This window comes from Oncorhynchus mykiss, chromosome 10 (assembly GCF_057628025.1).
Source record: "Oncorhynchus mykiss isolate SJ-2025 chromosome 10, ASM5762802v1, whole genome shotgun sequence".
NCBI classification, from domain to species: Eukaryota; Metazoa; Chordata; class Actinopteri; order Salmoniformes; family Salmonidae; genus Oncorhynchus; species Oncorhynchus mykiss.
Window position 1 is genome coordinate 76,157,603 of NC_143031.1, and position 16,152 is coordinate 76,173,754.

At 45.0% G+C, this 16,152-nt stretch overlaps 1 protein-coding gene across 1 annotated transcript; it reads left to right on the top strand.

Annotated features, from left to right (window-relative positions):
* Positions 1 to 342: 342 nt before the first annotated feature.
* On the top strand, positions 343 to 11,124 carry LOC149980307 (von Willebrand factor A domain-containing protein 7-like). Its single transcript, XM_090187972.1, has 18 exons — positions 343 to 523; positions 1,469 to 1,780; positions 1,989 to 2,141; positions 2,523 to 2,663; positions 2,814 to 2,907; positions 4,022 to 4,150; positions 4,521 to 4,707; positions 4,946 to 5,115; positions 5,790 to 5,902; positions 6,135 to 6,251; positions 6,578 to 6,737; positions 6,841 to 6,917; positions 7,513 to 7,645; positions 7,736 to 7,888; positions 8,070 to 8,162; positions 8,459 to 8,745; positions 8,892 to 9,191; positions 9,369 to 11,124. Exons 2-18 carry the CDS (start codon positions 1,592 to 1,594, stop codon positions 9,837 to 9,839), a joined length of 2,967 nt encoding a protein of 988 aa, XP_090044098.1. The 5' UTR covers positions 343 to 523; positions 1,469 to 1,591; the 3' UTR covers positions 9,840 to 11,124.
* The last annotated feature ends 5,028 nt before the right edge of the window (positions 11,125 to 16,152 follow it).

Here is a 16,152-nt window from a genome sequence, read left to right on the forward strand (position 1 = left end):
AAGGTCGCAAAGTTCAAGGGGGGCGAATACTTTCGCAAGGCACTGTATATGGAAAAGGGTGTCATTTGGTACACTGCCTTTATGTGTATTTGAGTCAGACCTCCTCAACATGGACAGTAAGGCCTCTCCCACTGTCCTCCCACTGCTCTGACACACACACACACACACACACACACACACACACACAGACACACACACACACACACACACACACACACACACACACACACACACACACACCGTAAACACGTACTGTACACACACAGCCCTCCTCTTCCTGTGTATCTGGAGGAGTGTTCTGTTTGGGAATTCTTGTCACGGCCACCTGAACACTGAATGAGTGACTTCCCCTCCCCTCGTCACTCCACCCAGGTGTAGCAAGTTATAAAGGAGCAGAATGAGCCCACACACAAACTGATAAGGACAAAGAATGTCAAACACACAGAGTATACTGTACACACACACTTGAAGTCTACTTCCACCACCACTCCCAACGTGGACATCGGGACTTCACGACTCACAGGTAAAACACACATTTTAATGTCATTTTTAATGAATTATACCTGTCAACATTTCAGTTGGAATTTTTGTAAGTCAACTTTGTGTATTTTAGACTTCATCTTTAGTTAATTTCGCACTGTTTATGTAAAGTATTAGAATGGAAAATTGTATGTAAATTGGAGTTTTCTGAAAGTGCGTTCGTTAGATAACTACAAGTTATTTTAGTGATATGTACAATGTGATCTGAGATATGGTCAGGACTTAAGTGAGAATATTTCTGTCTCCCCTCCCTTTTCTCTCTCATGCCTCCCTCTTCATTCCCTTGTCTCTCTCATACTTTCCTCTTCATTCCCTTGTCTCTCTCATGCCTCCCCCTTCATTCCCTTGTCTCTCTCATGCTTCCGTCTTCATTCCCTTGTCTCTCTCATGCCTCCCCCTTCATTCCCTTGTCTCTCTCATGCTTCCGTCTTCATTCCCTTGTCTCTCTCATGCTTCCCTCTTCATTCCCTTGTCTCTCTCATGCTTCACTCTTGATTCCCTTGTCTCTCTCATGCTTCCCTCTTCATTCCCTTGTCTCTCTCATGCCTCCCCCTTCATTCCCTTTTCTCTCTCATGCTTCCCTCTTCATTCCCTTGTCTCTCTCATGCTTCCCTCTTCATTCCCTTGTCTCTCTCATGCTTCCCTCTTCATTCCCTTGTCTCTCTCATGCTTCCCTCTTCATTCCCTTTTCTCTCTCATGCTTCCCTCTTCATTCCCTTGTCTCTCTCATGCTTCACTCGTCATTCCCTTGTCTCTCTCATGCTTCCCTCGTCATTCCCTTGTCTCTCTCATGCTTCCCTCTTCATTCCCTTTTATCTCTCATGCTTCCCTCTTCATTCCCAATCTCCACACAGGTGTGTCCATTACAGCTCATTAACCCTGAGTACCCTCTTCTTGATTTGCTCTCTGTCCTTTTGTGTCTCTGTAGGTTGCAACAGGCTCACAGAACCAGGAAGATACTTGATATTGGACTCTGATCATATCTCACACATAGAGAGAGTTATTAGAGACCTCCACCAATCTCCTTGGACCCTCAACTGAATGCACTGCCATGCAGACCTCCCTCCTCTTGATGGCGCTGTACCTGTCCATTCCAAGGGGCACCCAGGCCTTCAAACCCCTCATCTCAGGAGGGGGCTCGGTCACACACCGTGACATCACACAGAGGGCTGTATTACGCAAAACCGCCGAGGTCTGCCGCGCCCTGGCTATCGCCCAGGGGCGGGACTTCAGCCTGCCGGTGAGTTGACTATTGGTGGATGTTGTGACAGACCGGAATGAGCTACTGGAAATTAACTAATGTTTTGTAATTAGTTCTATAATAAAGCAATGAATGTGCTAATAAGACATTTTTTTCACCAGACTGAAAATAAGTCTCTTACTTGTGTGTTTCCCCTACAAACCAATTAATAACCTGTGTGTCTCTCTCTCTCCCTTTCTCTCCAAAGATTGATGACAGTCTCTCCATCATCAAACTACAGAAGGCCTGCTCTGCAGACTCCTCCTCTTCCTCCCTCGTCTCCACCATCCTCTTCCAGAGCGCCATTGTCAAGATGTACCTTAGCAACGCCCTGGTGGACATGGCGTTTGCTCTGAGCAAAGTGAGGATGACAAGATGATGACGATGATGATAATAGTGATGATTATGATAATGATTATGATAATGGTGATAATGGTGATTATGATGCTGATGATGATAATGGTGATGATGATGTTAATGATGATTAATATGATGATAATGATGGTAATTATTATTTGGAGTATGATAATGGTGTTAATGCCAATGGCGATGATAATGGTGACAATTGTGATAACTATGATGATAATGGTGATGAAAATTGTGATGATTATAATGCTGATGTTGATCATGATGATGATGATAATGGAGATGAAGGTGATAATGGTGACAATGATGATGATGGTTATGATGATGGTGACATGATGGTGGTGATGATGATGATGATGATGATGATGTGAGCCAGGCGCACCACTTCGACGGTGAGACCTTCCAGGGGGGGCGGGCCCTGATCACGGCGGGGGTGTCGGAGGTCAAGGCCAGCGTCAAACGAGGGAGCTTCTTATTGGCCAGGCTGGCTCTGGGACGAGTCTGTCACACACTACAGGTGAGCTGTCTGTCACACTACAGATGAGGTGACACACAAACAAGCACGCATGCACACGCACAAACACACACACACACATACTACATGTGAGAGAGGGAGATGATGAAGACTGTGCTGATACTGTGGAGTTGATTGTGACTGTCTCTCCAGGATTTCTACAGCCACAGTAACTGGGTTGAGATGGGGAACAGACAGCCGTACAGCACTCTGATCAGACCTGACCTGCAACTGGTGAACCTGGCAGGTATTGTGTGTGGAACTCTCTGTAGTTTATTTAAACCATCCCCAGACATACCAACCTATATCAGCACAATACAGGAAACTACATGCAAAACAGACACGTAGCTAAAACGCCTACATTATAAAGGCATTTGTTCATAAAATAAAGAAACACCTCCTCACGGATTGATAAAGAAGTATTTGGCTGTGTGCCAATGTCAACACTAAACCACTCCCTCTTTGTATCAGTCGACCAACCAGCCTGGAGATAATAGACTTGTCATCGCTTCTACACACTTCACACCACTCTATACATAGTCACTTTAACTCTACCTACATGTACATATTACCTCAATTACCTCCACTAACCGGTGTCTCCGCACATTGACTCTGTACCGGTACTCACAGTATATAGGTACTCACAGTATATAGCCTCGCTATTGTTATTTTACTATTTTACTATTTTAACTCGTTAATGATTTGTTACTTGTATTTTTACTTAACACTTTAAAAAAAACTGCCCTGTTGTTAAGGGCTTGTAGGTAAGCATTCCACTTTTGTATTCGGCACATATGACAAATACAATTTGATTTGATGACTCCACATACCGTACTCTAACTCTGCAGTGGATTCTCTCTCTCTCTCTCTCTCTCTCTCTCTCTCTATCTCTCTCTCTCTCTCTCTCTCTCTCTCTCTCTCTCTCTCTCTGTCTCTCTGTCTCTCTGTCTCTCTGTGTGTCATTTTTGAGTGAACGCACAAACTGCTATTACCACACACCGTCACCCCCTCCAATACACACACTCCTGTTATAACCCACTCTCCTCCCTCTTCAGGCCCCAGTACTCCTGTTATAATCCCCTCTCCTCCCTCTCCTCCCTCTTCAGGCCCCAGTACTCCTGTTATAATTCCCTCTCCTCCCTCTCCTCCCTCTTCAGGCCCCAGTACTCCTGTTATAATTCCCTCTCGTCCCTCTCCTCCCTCTTCAGGCCCCAGTACTCCTGTTATAATTCCCTCTCCTCCCTCTCCTCCCTCTTCAGGCCCCAGTACTCCTGTTATAATTCCCTCTCCTCCCTCTCCTCCCTCTTCAGACCCCAGTACTCCTGTTATAATTCCCTCTCCTCCCTCTCCTCCCTCTTCAGGCCCCAGTACTCCGACCTGTAGGAGCTGTATGGGAGGTAACTGTACTGATAACATCCTACCAGAGGTCTTACAGCAGGGCCTTCTCACCTCTGGATACTTCAACCTGTTCTCCTCCAACAAACCTGCAGGTACACACACACACACACACACACACACACACACACACACACACACACACACACACCTCTTCTTGATAGACAGCAGCTAATGGGGATCCAAATAAATACAACCAAAAAACATGATATTATGTAACCTTTATATAACTAGGCAAATGTTTATTTACAATGACGGGCTACCCCTGCCAAACCCGGACAACGTTGGGACAATTGTGCACCACCGTATGGGGACTCCCAATCACGGCCGGATAATGATACAGCCTGGAATCATACCAAGGACTGTAGTGATGCCGCTTACACTGTGATGAAGCGCCTTAGACCGCTGCGCCACTCGGGAGCATTGGTGCAAACTAATTTACACACTCATCTCCCCCTCTCCTAGGTAAGTGTAGCCACGGCGGGTCGTTTGACCGGACCAGCGGTCGGAACCCGGAAGGGGGCATCAACAAGGACGACGTGGGGTCCAGTCACGGTCACCTCCACCACACTGCAGCCGACGTGGCCGTCAACGCTACCATGGAACTATTGGAGGACATCAGAGGAGCTGCCGGGGACAAAGACTTCCTACGGTGAGAGAGAGAGAGAGAGAGAGAGAGAGAGAGGCTGAAGTAGGTGGGCAATGTTTAGGCAAGAGGGGATTATTTGTGATGTGTTGTGTTAAATTGGAGGATTGTATCACTACTATGGGCAAGGATTGGACTACTATATGATGAGGGAGATGTCATGGTAAACTGTTGTGAGGAGCTAGGATAACAAAGGGTGGTTTTTGTTCATAATCTCCCTTGCTCTCTCTCATCTCCTCTCCAGGTTAATGGACATCACCCAGTCATCAGTGTTGTGTTTTGTCATCGACACCACAGGCAGTATGAGTGATGACATCACTGAGGCTAAGAGAGTGTCCTTCTCCATCATCGACAGTAAGAGAGGAACCCAGCAGGAACCTTCATCATACATCCTGGTCCCCTTCAACGACCCAGGTGGGTGTTAGCCTGTTCCCAGATCAGCAGGAACATACATCCTGGTCCCCTTCACAGACCCAGGTAGGTGTTAGCCTGGTCCCAGATCAGCAGGAACATACATCCTGGTCCCATTCACAGACCCAGTTAGGTGTTAGCCTGGTCCCAGATCAGCAGGAATATACATCCTGGTCCCCTTCAACAACCCAGGTGGGTGTTAGCCTGGTCCCAGATCAGCAGGAACATACATCCTGGTCCCATTCACAGACCCAGTTAGGTGTTAGCCTGGTCCCAGATCAGCAGGAATATACATCCTGGTCGCCTTCAACAACCCAGGTGGGTGTTAGCCTGGTCCCAGATCAGCAGGAACATACATCCTGGTCCCATTCAACCCAGGGGGGGTGTTAGCCTGGTCCCAGATCAGCAGGAACATACATCCTGGTCCCATTCAACCCAGGGGGGGTGTTAGCCTGTCACATGCCACAAGTGCTTCTCTGAAATTGGGAGCAGAATAACTGTTTTAACCCAAATTTCTTCTCTTTTTACTTAAGTGGCATAACATTACATTTTCACGTCAGACCAAATCTTACACAATTTGTAATTTGTGGTGTGTGTGTGTGTGTGTGTGTGTGTGTGTGTGTGTGTGTGTGTGTGTGTGTGTGTGTGTGTGTGTGTGTTTGTGTGTGTGTTTGCAGGATTTGGACCTCTGATCACCACAACAAATGCAGACATTTTCAAACAGAGAATCAACGCCCTGACAGCATCAGGAGGAGGAGATATACCAGAGCTGTGCCTATCAGGACTACAGGTGTGTGTCCGTGTGTGTGTGTATATATATATATATACAGGCAATGTCATGAGCAAAGGTTTCATTCCCAATATGAAGGCTGTATTTGAACGGCTGCATTTGAAATGTGTTTGCCTGTTTTAGTAACTCTGCCAGAGCTGGTTAGTTAGACTGAACATGTTATTTACCATAGAGTTTCAGTACTTGATCCCAGTGTGGTCTGACTCTTAGCTGAATGTGTTGTAATTCCCAGCTGGCCCTCACGGCGGCGCCACCCTCCTCTGAGATCTTTGTGTTCACTGATGCTCCTGCTAAAGACACTGCACTGAAGAGCACTGTCACTGCCCTCATAGAGAGCACCAAGTCTGTGGTTAGTAGCTTTCACTACTGTTTATCTTTCTCTCTCTGTCTCCTTCTCTTTCTGTCTCTTTCTCTGTGCTTCTCTTCATCACTGTTTCTGTCTCTCCCCCTTTTGGAGACAGTTTACTGTTTGTGGGCTCACAAGTTGTCTGACTGAGATTTGATGAAGTGTGATGTAAATGTTAGCCATTATGATTCATCTCAACATATCTTATTTCTTTACTGCCATTCTTTCCTAACTTTCACTTTCCTTTCATCCTTTATTCTGTCATCAACCTCTAACTCTCTTCTCCTTTCTCTACCTCTCCTCTGCTCCCTCTCCTCTCCTCTCCTCAGGTGACCTTCATGTTGACTGACAACCTCCGATCCAGTCGACGTCGTCGTAGGCGTTCCATGGGCGGGGCTTCAGCCGTATGGCCCAGTCAGGGTGGAGCCTCCAACCGGATGGCCCAATCAGACGCTCAGCTGTACCGTGACCTTGCCCAGGCCTCTGGAGGTCAACCAATCATTCAATTGATTTAATTCACAAAGCAGTTGTCCCAAAGTGTTTTACAGCTTCTTATAGAGTTCTCAGAACATACTGTGCTCCCTTCCTCTAGGTCAGGCCATTGAGGTCACCAAGGAGGATCTGCACCGGGCCACCAGCGTCATCGAGGACGCCTCCGCTGCAGCACAGGTATGATAATGTATTGACCTACAGGTTATAGAACAATGTCCGCCAGCTCAGTGTTCAGTCAGTCACTCTCACTCACTGGACAAGATATACAACTGTACACATAACAATGACCTCAACGGTGTTTATAACATATCTAATGTATTGTCTATTAGCCCCTCCTCCTCCTCCTCCTCCTCTTCCTCCAGGTTACTGTGTTGTTAACATATCTAATGTATTGTCTATTAACTCCTCCTCCTCCTCCTCCTCCTCCTCCTCCTCCTCTTCCTCCAGGTTACTGTGTTGTTAACATATCTAATGCATTGTCTATTATCCTCTCCTCCTCCTCCTCCTCCTCCTCCTCCTCCTCTTCTTGCTCCTCCTCCTCCTCCAGATTACTGTGTTGTTAACAGATCTAATGTATTGTCTATTAACTCCTCCTCCTCCATGTGACTGTGTTGTTAACAGATCTAATGTATTGTCTATTATCCTCTCCTCCTCCTCCTCCTCCTCCTCCTCCTCCTCCTCTTCTTGCTCCTCCTCCTCCTCCAGATTACTGTGCTGTTAACATATCTAATGTATTGTCTATTAACTCCTCCTGCTCCTCCTCCTCCTCCAGGTGACTGTTCTACAGGAGGTAAGGAGCCCAGGAAAGGCAGAGAATTTCTCCTTTACAGTAGACGAGTCTATGAGAAATCTGAATGCTTACATCACAGGAGGATCCCTCTCCTTCACTCTCACCAGCCCTTCAGGTGTGTGTGTGACAGCCAGTTGTGAGTTATTGTAGAAGTCACCTGTCCAGGTAAAGGTTTGATAACCAGATGTCCCTCTCCTCCCTCTAGGTGTGTCTCAGAGTAACAGTGAGGCCAGTGGTCCTCTGGGGACCATCCAGACTGTAGGGAACCTACACCGCGTCTCTCTGACCACACACAACAACACAGGATTATGGGAAATCAGTCTTAACTCCCTAGAGTCTTACTCACTGAAGGTCATAGGTCAGTACAGTGGCGAGCCCTGATCCCTGGTCAACAGTAGTGATTATATGGAATAGGGTTCTATTTCAGACGTAGTCCATTGTCTGGACTTCCCCTCCTCATCACAACATTTAGATATCTATCTTTATTCTCTATGTAAGAATTGTTTAAATAATGATTATCTAATGTGCGTGTGTTTCAGGTCAGAGCTCTGTTAATTTTGGCTACCATTTTGTGGAGGCTTTCGGGGGGGCTCATGGAGACTTTGGCCTCAAAGAGGGCCGTCCTCTTACAGGTAACAATAAATAACAGATGAAACCATCTTCAGTACCGGCTCTTTCATCTTCATCTTCCATAGCATCACAGCAGAGTAGTTTCAAATAATGTAAAATAAAAAAATAACTTCCTCTTCCTCTCTACTTCACCTTGCCTCTCTGTTTCTACCTCGTTTTCTCCCTCGCTCCGTTACCCTCTCTCTCATTCTTACCCTCTCTTTTACCTCTGTTCACTTCACTCTCCTCCCCTTCTCTCCTCTTCCTCCATGTCTCCCTCCACCACCCGGTCTCTCCTACTCCCCCTCCCCCCTCCCAGGCGATAACATAACCCTGCTGGTGTCTGTGACGGGGGGTGACTCTGTCACTGTGACGGCGGTGGCCCTGGTCGAGGCCTCGGGGTCAGGGTCAGAAGTCAACGGAACCCTGCAATCGCTAGGCGGCACCGGCGGCGGGGACTTCCTGGTTACCGTGGCCAGAGTCCCACAGGGGGAGTTTGTTGTGCGTCTGAGGGGAGAGAGCAATAGCGCCACCACCAAATCATCACCTAGCCTCTTCCAGAGACAGGCCTCCACTCAGATAAAGACTTCCAGCATCTCTGTTACGGTCAGTCTTGTAGAACTCTGTTATTGCACCCTTTTCCGTTGGACCTGGGCCGCTAGGGTTCTGATGAAAAGCAGTGCACTACAAGGAATAGGATGGCATTTTGAACACTGTCTTATTGTTAAAAAGTGTAGTTCTTCCCTCCCCAGGCCCAGGCTGACAGTACTCTAGAACCCGGTTCTACCATCTCTGTCCCCTTCACTGTGGCAATGGCCAACGGAACAGGAGGAGCTTTTACCGTCCGAGCCACGAACGACCGCGGCTTCACTTCCTCCTTCCCCGCCAGTGTCTCCATTGTGACCGGAGAGGGAGCGGCCAACGGTACGGTGACTCTCACGGCGCCCGCCAGCACCTCATCGGGAACGGACGTCACCCTGACCATCGAGGCAGAGTCCGCTGGAGCAGCAGACTTGAACTACGCCATCCTGCGTCTCTCTGTTGTCAGCAAGGTGAGTGTCATGTTCCAAAACTCTAAAATGGGTTTCCTTTCCTCATATCCTCTCTCCCTCATGGCCCTGATAAGAATGCTAACAGCGCTACAGGTCAGAGATGGTTCTACCACCACCACTACTTCAGTTGTCTGACTAAGCTCTCTATCGCTCCCTCTCCGTCTCCCCCTTCTCCAGGTGACAGATTTCACTCCTCCCCAGTGTGGGGTGGTCAGCGTCTCGTCCAACTGCCCGGCTGACTGTGGTGCCTCTTACTGGCAGCTCTCTGCCAACCTGACCGACGGTGCCAACGGGACTGGCATCGATCGAGTCACCCTGCGCCAGGGCAACGGGACCCTGAACACTTCTACAGAGGTGGGCACCGGGGGCGAGAACGTGACCCGGATTGAGTACAGCGCCACCTGCTGTTCAAAGAAGGTAGAGCTAGTGGTAGTTGACAGGGCAGGCAACGTGGGTGTGTGTCTGGGCTCAGTAAAGGACTCTGTGGGGGTGGTTGTGAGCTCTACAGCACAGGCCTCTGTCACCAACACTACAGCTGTACCTGTAGTTAGTACTACATCTACTGGAGGGTCACCTTTGACTCTGTCCCTGTATCTAAGGATCTGTGTGATGCTTTCTCTTCTCCTGTGGAAGAGAGTAGAGCTATAGAGTTGTATAATAGTTCATGTAGGTAGATGTCATGTGGAACAGTGGAATCAGTGCAGAGAGACTCAAGTCATCAGACATAACCGGTATGTATATGTTATGTTGTACAAAAAGACAGGGTGGAAATATGTAATGAACTCTGTCATAATACACTGTGGGAACTCTGTCATAATACACTGTGGGAACTGTGTCATAATACACTGTGGGAACTGTGTCATAATACACTGTGGGAACTCTGTCATAATACACTGTGGGAACTCTGTCATAATACACTGTGGGAACTCTGTCATAATACACTGTGGGAACTCTGTCATAATACACTGTGGGAACTCAGTCAAAATACACTGTGGGAACTGTCATAATACACTGTGGGAACTCTGTCATAATACACCGTGGGAACTCTGTCATAATACACTGTGGGAACTGTCATAATACACTGTGGGAACTCTGTCATAATACACCGTGGGAACTCTGTCAAAATACACGGTGGGAACTCTGTCATAATACACTGTGGGAACTCTGTCATAATACACTGTGGGAACTCTGTCATAATACACTGTGGGAACTGTGTCAAAATACACTGTGGGAACTGTGTCATTTATACACTGTGGGAACTGTCATAATACACTGTGGGAACTCTGTCATAATACACTGTGGGAACTGTGTCAAAATACACTGTGGGAACTGTGTCATAATACACTGTGGGAACTGAGTCATAATACACTGTGGGAACTCTGTCATAATACACTGTGGGAACTCTGTCACAATACACTGTGGGAACTCTGTCATAATACACTGTGGGAACTGTCATAATACACTGTGGGAACTCTGTCATAATACACTGTGGGAACTCTGTCATAATACACTGTGGGAACTCTGTCATAATACACTGTGGGAACTGTGTCAAAATAAACTGTGGGAACTGTGTCATAATACACTGTGGGAACTGTGTCATAATACACTGTGGGAACTCTGTCATAATACACTGTGGGAACTCTGTCATAATACACTGTGGGAACTCTGTCACAATACACTGTGGGAACTCTGTCATAATACACTGTGGGAACTGTCATAATACACTGTGGGAACTCTGTCATAATACACCGTGGGAACTCTGTCAAAATACACGGTGGGAACTCTGTCATAATACACTGTGGGAACTCTGTCATAATACACTGTGGGAGCTCTGTCATAATACACTGTGGGAACTCTGTCATAATACACTGTGGGAACTCTGTCATAATACACTGTGGGAACTGTGTCAAAATACACTGTGGGAACTGTGTCATTTATACACTGTGGGAACTGTCATAATACACTGTGGGAACTCTGTCATAATACACTGTGGGAACTCTGTCATAATACACTGTGGGAACTCTGTCATAATACACTGTGGGAACTCTGCCATAATACACTGTGGGAACTCTGTCATAATACACTGTGGGAACTCTGTCATAATACACTGTGGGATGTGCACTGTGGGAAACAACCATTTTTCCATTAGAAGCTAAAGTGGGGGAAGTCATGTGGTCATGTTTTTATAGGGGACAGTGCACATTAATCAGCATCAATATTACATCCATGTAAATGTGCCAGGGTTAGCCAAAAGATCATTTACACCCGTAGTCCCTGGGCAGGTAAGGGCCTTTACACAGCCATCATCTAAATACAAATACACACTAAAACAATACAACATACAAATACATTGCATCCAATAATATGTCATTCTAACAACAACACACTATAATGAGGAACCACAGATAACTCATGTGTACATTTTTGGATAGATTTGAGTCTTGTTTTCAATTTAAATTTATAAGTACAATAATGAGTGCAGCTTCTCTAGTCCGTGAGCATTGCATTCCATCATATTTTAGCTCTGATAGAGAAGGCCAATTGACTGAATTTACTGTCTCAAAAAGGTACAACGCAATCGACCTCTAGTTGCTGCCATTGTTATCCTGGAGCTGCTTAAAACAGTGCCACATACAGTAAGGAACAGGAACAGACACAGGGCAGAGGTAACGATATCACAAGAACCTGGATAGACTTAACATACACCTGTTAGACAGAAAACACAGTACGTTGATGGAGATGTCTGAGGCCATCAATGCTGAACCAGATATGAACAAGAAGGTCAAGTTTAACAGAGGTGAGATGAAGGAGAGGATTGCAAGGCACTACAGATGGTGGTGCATACGGCCCAGTACAGCACCGGGGCTAAGCTGCCTGCCATCCAGGAGCTCTACACCAGGCGGTGTCAAAGGAAGGCCCTAAACATTGTCAAAGACTCCAGCCACTCCAGCCACCAAGACCAGTAGCAGTAACAAAGGATGTTTTCACCAGTAGCTATATGTATCCATCCTATGCAGATAACAGAAGCATCGGAGACTCATAAAATGAATATGACTAAAGAGAGAGACCAGCTACAGACGAGTTACAACAGGCTGACAAAAGAGAGAGACCAGTTAGAAAGGGAGAGAGACAACTATCAGAATAAGAACTGAACTGGTATTCCTTTTGATGTCAATCGTCATCAAAATGACAATCCTTGAGGAACTGAAACGGGTTTGCTTCAATCATGTCAACAGTATACAACCTTTAGGTAACACTTTTTGGAAAGCCCCAAGTAATTGTATTTATTTATTGTGTTGTATACTTCAACAGAGCAAACCTTATGCTCGAAAGCGTGGATGAGGTTTGAAGGCAGCTGTTACTACATCTCTACTTTCTACATCTCCACTGTGAAGAACACCTGGGATTACACCAGACAGGATTGTCTGAGCAGAGGAGCAGATCTGGTAATCATAGACAGCAAAGATGAACAGGTAAAAGAGAGAGAGAGAATAACAGTGGAGACTTTATATTAACAATGTTGTTTTCTGTCACAACAGACATTCTTCAATTAGTTTTACTCAGTCCCTGTAGCCTGGAATGGTCTGACTGACTATGTTACTGAGAAGACCTGGAAATGGGTTGATGGCACAACACTGACCACCCCAAGGTAAGAGAATACTGCTCTAAGAACACTGACCACCCCAAGGTAAGAGACTACTGCTCTAATAAAACTGACCACCCCAAGGTAAGAGACTACTGCTATATAATTACACTGACCACCCCAAGGTAAGAGACTACTGCTCTAATAAAACTGACCACCCCAAGGTAAGAGACTACTGCTCTATAATAACACTGACCACCCCAAGGTAAGAGACTACTGCTCTAATAAAACTGACCACCCCAAGGTAAGAGACTACTGCTATATAATTACACTGACCACCCCAAGGTAAGAGACTACTGCTCTAATAAAACTGACCACCCCAAGGTAAGAGACTACTGCTCTATAATAACACTGACCACCCCAAGGTAAGAGACTACTGCTATATAATAACACTGACCACCCCAAGGTAAGAGACCACTGCTCTAATAAAACTGACCACCCCAAGGTAAGAGACTACTGCTCTATAATAACACTGACCACCCCAAGGTAAGAGACTACTGCTATATAATTACACTGACCACACCAAGGTAAGATACTACTGCTCTATAATAACACTGACCACCCCAAGGTAAGAGACTACTGCTCTATAATAACACTGACCACCCCAAGGTAAGAGACTACTGCTCTATAATAACACTGACCACCCCAAGGTAAGAGACTACTGCTCTAATAAAACTGACCACCCCAAGGTAAGAGACTACTGCTCTAATAAAACTGACCACCCCAAGGTAAGAGACTACTGCTATATAATTACACTGACCACACCAAGGTAAGATACTACTGCTCTATAATAACACTGACCACCCCAAGGTAAGAGACTACTGCTCTATAATAACACTGACCACCCCAAGGTAAGAGACTACTGCTCTATAATAACACTGACCACCCCAAGGTAAGAGACTACTGCTATATAATTACACTGACCACACCAAGGTAAGATACTACTGCTCTATAATAACACTGACCACCCCAAAGTAAGAGACTACTGCTCTATAATAACACTGACCACCCCAAGGTAAGAGACTACTGCTCTATAATAACACTGACCACCCCAAGGTAAGAGACTCCTGCTCTATTAACACATCTCTCTAGGTTCTGAGAGAGAGGCCAGTCTAACTCTGTGTTGTTCATACCACAGTTCACCTTAGCTACCAACTTTGCAGAGGGAGATGTCCTAAAAAAAGTACAAAATCATTGTGATTTTATAATAACCTGAAACGGATTGTTCTGGATTCAATAGTAATGATTTCACCTGAAGAGAACACAATTATCAGACACCAAACATGTTGCTCATGGAACATTTATATATAAACACACAAAATGTGAATACATATTTTTTTATCAAAATCATTTATACAATGGAAGTAAAACAAATGTACCATTGCAAAACATTTTGTTATTTTGTACACTAATGAACACATCCCAGATTTACCAAGTGTTAGCAGCACTTAGTCGGATGTAACATCTGCAGTGTTTTTATCTTCAAAATGGAGTTAAAAATTCATGACAGAATGAAAATGTAAACTTGAGTTAACAGAAAGAGGATAACATTCAGGTAATATGTAAATGATTGAACAGTTTCATGTTTTATCTTTGCTTTAGGACTCATCCCCTATACTGAAAAATGTGCAAACACTTAGTAAATCTTACTAACAATATTTCTGGACAATCACACTGACCACTTTAGAGAGAATACAGTATTCGGCATGTGTCAAAAAGTGATTGATGATCTATTTTATGTGTCACGTGGTTATGCCCATTTATGTACATCCTGTCCGGATGTTCTCACGCTATCGAGTGAGTGCTTATGTAACATGATAGTGCAGCTGTTCCTTTTGAAGTAAAGCATATGTTTGCAATAAAAATGTCATGTTGATTGAGGTGTAGTGACCTTGTTGAACTGAAAGAATATGTGAAACATTTGGGAATGTATGTAGTGAATGGGGGAGGCCTGAGTTTGAACATGTGAAACAGTTGGGAATGTTTTGTAGTGAACTTATGGAGCTGCTGTTTAGGGAGCCTGTGAAATGAAAAAGTATTTTCCGGGTTGGTCTGCCTGAGTATAAGTAACTGTCCTCTGACAAGTCTAACACAGATAAACCACAGAAAACTGCAGAAAACATGTCTCCTAGACCAATTCTAGGTGTATGGTGATTTACCTTCAATGAATTAAATCGCTGTCTATCTCTCCCCCCTTGGGGTATGTCGGTCAATTTATTGCTCTCTATGCCTTTATAAAGCTCTTTGACATACTGTCAACTCCCTCGGTAGCTAACATCTACAATAACCATTAGACATACGGGTCACAGTTATCATACACAGTCTCAGGGATTTCTAGCTCTGGAAATTCCTTTGGTCTGTAAAGAGTTAGATAAATCAGCTCTTTGCCCCTTACTTGCGGAATAATCTCCAAGCTTCTCTAAATGTTGATGTTTTGGTGTCTCTAGATTAATTCAGACTGCTAAATGAGGCCTGTTACAACGTACTTACAACGTACTTACAAAACCTTTAAAGGAGTTTGTGAAACCATTCAGTCATGGATGTATGTGAACATATTTAATATGTATTGCTTGTTACAGAAGACTACTGTTGTACAGTTCTATTTTTGTTTCATCGGACCAGAGGACATTTCTCCAAAAAGTACGATATTTGTCCCCATGTGCAGTTGCAAACAGTAGGCTGGCTTTTTTATGGCGGTTTTTGAGCATTGTCTTCTTCGTTGCTGAGCGGCCTTCAGGTTATGTCGACATAGGACTCGTTTTACTGTGGATATAGATACTTTCGTACCTGTTTCCTCCAGCATCTTCACAAGGTCCTTTGCTGTTGTTCTGGGATTGATTCGCACTTTCCACACCAAAGTACGTTCATCTCAAGGAGACAGAATGCATCTCCTTCCTGAGCGGTATGACGGCTGATGGTGTTTATACTTGCGTACAATTGTTCGTACAGATGAACCTGGTACGTTCAGACATTTGGAAATTGCTCCCAAGGATGAACCAGACTTGTGGAAGTTAACATTTTTTTCTGAGGTGTTAGCTGATTTCTTTTGATTTTCCCATGATGTCAAGCAAAGAGCCAATGAGTTTGAAGGTAGGCCTTGAAATACATCCACAGGTAAACCTCCAACTGACTCAAATTATGTCAATTAGCCCATCAGTAGCTAATAAAGACATGACATAATTTTCTGGAATTTTCCAAGCTGTTTAAAGGCACAGTCAACTTAGTGTATGTAATCTTCTGACCCACTGGAATTGTGATACAGTGAATTATAAGTGAAATAATCTGTGTAAACAATTGTTGGATAAATTACTTGTGTCA